Below are 5,227 nucleotides of genomic sequence, written 5' to 3' on the forward strand. Positions count from 1 at the left end.
AAAATCTTGGCAGATGTCGTAACCCTCGTGTACTTTTCTCAATAAATACAACGTCTCATCTTGTAGAAATCTTTCAGAGTAAATACAATACAATGCATTCAAGATGTGCTTTGAATGAGTTCATAATAAATATCTTTTGATTAAAACATAAGGTTTTTTTTGTTTTTTAAATCCTACGGAGGATCTCGTCTTCAGAGTTTTTTCTAGATCTGGCAAATGCCTGTTTTAAAGGGACTTTAGCATATAAATTTTAGAAATGTATGTAAGCCATTACAATCAGTTTAATGGGGTTATCGGATGGTGGAACTTGAGCTGAAATAAGGTCACAAATGGGTGCAATTTATTAGCATGAACATAATGTATACTGTATAGCAAGAAAAAAATTGCAAAAAAATGTAATTTCCATCAGAGTGAGACTTACTTTTAATATATATATTTTACCGTTTTTTTTTTTCTCACTGCCGTGAATGACCAAAAGAGCAGAGTATGTATGTCCGTGTGCGCGTACATGTAATGTAGCAGCGTTTTGATGCTTGCTACTGTTGCTTAGTAACAACCGTGCTTTCCAACTCAGAACATATATGAAAAATCCAACTAGATGTTTCAGGTTTTTTTGCGTATCCCTATATGAACCGAGGAAATGTTATGACCTATACTATCTTGTACAGCTGTGTATATATAATTTTATTTGCGTAGCAGTAAGAGTGAACACAGAGTGCTTTATAAGGCGAAGTATGGATTTAGCAGTCATTAAACCCACTGAATAAAACATCTGTTTCAATTGACAGAGTGGAATCGATACATAATGTACCCCGCTGTGGAACATGATGGTGCTATATAATTCTATAAAACATAACTTATATCCCTATTCACCAAGGTATAACTGAAGCAACTATAAATAGTGTTTCATGTATCCGGAACATGCAATATATGATGAAGTAGCATATACCAATTAAAGGGAGATTTTTTGGGTTTTAATGTTTAAATTATTATTTAATTTAGCCTAAGCATTTAATATGTAAAGAGAAGGGGATACAATTTTTTGTTTGTTTTTAGAGGCAGTGGGATGGAAAAGTTTTAACTATTGTATAACTTAGGACTGCTTGTGCCCTACGTGTTGTGTTTTACGACTTTGTTTAGAGGTTCCTCAAGCCGCTATTGGTACAACATGGTAAATGGCTTGGTGAAGTCCCATGACACAATGAAATAATGATAGATTTGTCAATATCTTATAAATATGTTGGGAAGAGCTTGTCCCCAATTGATGTTTAGAATTAATTCTGTTTCTTCTTCTTTTGTCCTTTTTTCCCCCCACACAGTATCATCAGGTGAGAAGAGTGATGACCATCCTTTTCCTTACTATGGTTATTTCATACTTCAGTTGCATGAAAGCTGCCCCCATGAAAGAAGCCAGTGTCAGAGGACAAAGTGGCTTGACTTATCCGGGTCTTCGGACCCACGGCACCTTGGAAAGCATAGGTGGCTCTGTGAGCGCTTCTAGAGGAGGGGGACTCCCGTCGTTGACAGATACCTTTGAACAGGTCATAGAGGAACTCCTGGAAGAGGAGCAGAATATAAGGCAAAGCGAGGAGAACAAGGACTCTGACATGTATTCATCTCGAGTTATGTTGAGCAGTCAAGTGCCTTTGGAGCCTCCACTGCTTTTCCTGCTTGAGGAGTACAAAAACTACTTGGATGCTGCAAATATGTCTATGCGGGTCCGGCGCCACTCCGACCCTGCCCGACGTGGAGAACTGAGCGTGTGTGACAGTATTAGCGAATGGGTAACTGCAGCAGATAAGAAAACCGCAGTGGACATGGCTGGGCAGACGGTTACTGTTCTTGAAAAAGTTCCTGTACCCAAAGGGCAGCTGAAGCAATATTTCTATGAGACCAAGTGCAACCCCATGGGTTACATGAAAGAAGGATGCAGGGGCATAGACAAGAGGTACTGGAACTCACAGTGCCGAACTACCCAATCTTACGTGCGGGCTCTCACCATGGATAGCAAAAGAAAAGTTGGCTGGCGTTTTATCAGAATAGACACTTCGTGTGTATGTACACTGACCATTAAAAGAGGAAGATAGTGAATTTATCTTGTATAGATTATATTGAGAAGAAAATATCTATTTGTATATATACATAACAGGGTAAATTATTCAGTAAGAAAAAAAAATTTTATGGACTGCATGTATAAATGAAGTTTATACAGTACGGTGGTTCTACAAATCTATTTATTGAACATATCCATAACCTTACTGCGTCTTCTGCGCACAATGCCTCCTGTTTGCTTCTGGAGGAGCTATGGGAATTTCATTGCTGTGCATTATTTCCCTTGACCCCTCCAGCAGCATACGGGTAAATACATATAAGCCTGCATTATGTTCCTCAATAACATTGTGGTTTGTTGCTGTTGCCAAGAATTGAAACAGTTTAGAGTTAAAAGCGAGAGTTGCATGCTGCTTCAGTTGTGAAATTGATAATACTCTGTCCTCTTTCAAACGAAATTCGAACCAAAACATACCGTTTACATTTCAAACAGTATCATCATTCCTGTTGGTATTATATCTGTTTACGGCTTTTAACTTCTGATCGCGTTGGACTTAAAACAATGTCGAGGTGCTGTTGTCATAGCTCTACTGTTTAAATTTTTTTTTTTGTTTTCTTGTTTTTTAATTTAATTTTTATTTTTTTTTGTTTTCTGTTTTACTGTTTTTGTTTTATTTTTGTTATTTTTGGGGGAAAAAGTTGCAAAGAGCTTGTCATGGATACGTGTTCTGGCAAAAAGAAAAAAAAAAAAGAAAAAAATATTTCATTTTGTATGTTGTGAAGGTGTTTGCAAACTCGAATCAGACTACTGATCAAAAAATAAATAAATAAATAAAAATGTAAGGCAATTGAAAACCAATGTTCATGTTAAAGTTTACGACACGCATTGGAATCCAAGTTCTATTTCTTAGACTTACTCTATGTTGTAATGTTTTCGGATCTTCTTAAACGGCCTTCCGTGTGCTTACTGGTAATGTGTATAATTATTTGGGAGGAACGAAGATATATAGCCTGTTCTGAACAAAAATTTCAAAATTGCGACAGTTCTGCGAGACAAGAAAAAGAATCTGACAAATCGGAGGTGCAGTTGATAGTAATGTCCTTTTGGAAAGTCTTGTTAAGATTGCCAGCATGTCACTGTTTTGTGTTGATATTTCCAATGCAAATGCTGCCTGAATATTGTTTGTCTATGTCCTGTTGGCCCCATAACGCTGTCCTCTTGATGCTAATGCGAAAGCAAATGAGACTTGCAGTGATCACAATGTTTCCAAGGAAAGCGGTAATAAATTTGCTTGTTTTAGAGTGCACGTGGGCACTTTACAATATGAAGTAAGTCATAGTTTTGTAACAATGCAAAACATGCTTCTGAACGTAGGATTGAGTATTTATTTTGAACTGAACATTGAGAAATAAAAAATAAATAAAATAAAGTTCTGGACATATAAAATAATAAAAATATATTCTCTAGCCCACCCTTGGGGGGAAAAAAAAAACATAAGAAAAAACCTGGCTGATTCTTGCTGAATATCTTGGCATTCAAGGTTAAAGTTGTGCAAATTTAGGAGGCGTTTAACCATGAAGCTGTCCAGTCCGTGATTTGTGGGCCTAGTATTGTCGGATGGCAAATCCAACTTCAGAAATGTGTTCCTTTTTATTAAAAAAATAAAAGCATTGTGTAGCATATCTAAGAAACATATTAAAAGTGCCCATAACATATGGAATTTACAAGGTTTAAACATATGTATATATGTTTGGGGGGGGGTGTCAGGCCAGGGAAGACATTTTCTGTTGTACATGCTTAAGCGTCAACAGGAATTTGTAATCGCAAATAATCCTTATTTCCTCTAGTGTACAGGGAATAAAACATACAATTACTAAAAAAAAAATATATATATATATATATATATATCTCTTCTAAGGGTTTTCCAAACCTGGAAATGTTTGGGTATTTAGAAAAGAAAGAAGACATCTTCCATTTTCTTTCTTTTTAATAACCGGATCCATGCAGAGGGGAGAAGAAGACGTCTTGTCTTCGTATGTTAGTCCCTGGAGCGACAGATAGATGAGCAATGTGCTGATGATGGTTAAAGGGTTACTTGTCAAACATTTCAACTGTCAGCAGTTTAGCACAAAATCAGCTACTGTGCTGCGAGTCGAGTCAAGCTGCTGAATTTCATTTTGTAGAACAAAGCTGTATTGTTACGGAATGCCAGTGATTCCTTAACCATCTTCCTCCTGAAGCACAGGAAATAGCATCGAAATTTGGGGATTCTTAATCGTAGACGTTTGATATCATGGATGACAGAGGTCACTGTGTCCAATCACCCCCGATGTGTCGAAATACTAGTGGGACCACTCAGCAGGGCCGCGGCAATGGTCCCCCTCTTGAATTTATAATAGTTCTCGCATTTAATTATCATATATGTTTTTCAATATCGGAATATTATAAACCTAAGTGGATTCAGATTTGCCCAATCCAAAGGGTAGTCATTGAACGTATCCCATAACTCTTCCACCGAGTTGCTTAAGCCTTGTGCTAAAATTTTAACATCCAAAATACTGTGATAGGAAAAGCATTTTCTGGATTTTTTTTAACAATGTTATGTATGCCAGAGAAGACTTTATCCTAGTTTTTAAGCCAACAAGTATATCTAAAAATGTGACTTCAATGAACCATCTCAAAGCAGATGGTTGTTTCTTCGACTGGATTTTAGCTAAATGTTCTTGTATAACAAACATAAGTCAAATAATTGGGTTTAGCAACTTAAGAAGGATCCTGCAATGTTAAGTCAATTTATAGCGTCCGGAGAGGGATTAGTATCAATGGCTACCCCATGACATTTAAAAGAATTGTACGCGCAACGTTTAAGTCGGTCTAGCAGCTGGACTAAAATCTTGCATGAGGCTATTTAGGAATTTACTATGCATTCTGCACAGGTATGATGACTCTCGTTCACCACAGTGGGGGTGCCATCAAGACATAAATATAATCGGTGGGTGAACATAAATAAGGACACAAAATAAGAATTCCAGTCTTCTTCTAAGATGGAGGAAAAAGCGTCAGATGCTGGAAGATGCCTTAAAAGTATATATTTTTTTAATAAAATGGATATTTTCACTGGCTTATCACAAATTGTCTTTCCAAGAGAATTAAATTAGATACAGGGTTTTCTGTTTA

The 5,227-nt window shown here is 36.7% G+C and overlaps 1 protein-coding gene across 1 annotated transcript; it reads left to right on the forward strand.

Moving 5' to 3' along the window:
- Positions 1–1,325: 1,325 nt before the first annotated feature.
- Positions 1,326–2,087, forward strand: LOC149277654 (neurotrophic factor BDNF precursor form-like). The gene has a single exon (XM_089502636.1). It carries the CDS (start codon positions 1,341–1,343, stop codon positions 2,085–2,087), a length of 747 nt encoding a protein of 248 aa, XP_089358762.1. The 5' UTR covers positions 1,326–1,340.
- The last annotated feature ends 3,140 nt before the right edge of the window (positions 2,088–5,227 follow it).

The sequence above is a fragment of the Sceloporus occidentalis genome, unplaced genomic scaffold (genome assembly GCF_023333645.1).
Source record: "Sceloporus occidentalis isolate IW3139 unplaced genomic scaffold, rSceOcc1.0.p SCAF_207, whole genome shotgun sequence".
In the NCBI taxonomy this organism is placed as follows: domain Eukaryota; kingdom Metazoa; phylum Chordata; class Lepidosauria; order Squamata; family Phrynosomatidae; genus Sceloporus; species Sceloporus occidentalis.

What these genes read in the sequence shown, in the direction of transcription:
- LOC149277654 (XM_089502636.1), top strand. Translation starts at nt 1,341, where the DNA reads ATGACCATCCTTTTCCTTACTATGGTTATTTCATACTTCAGTTGCATG.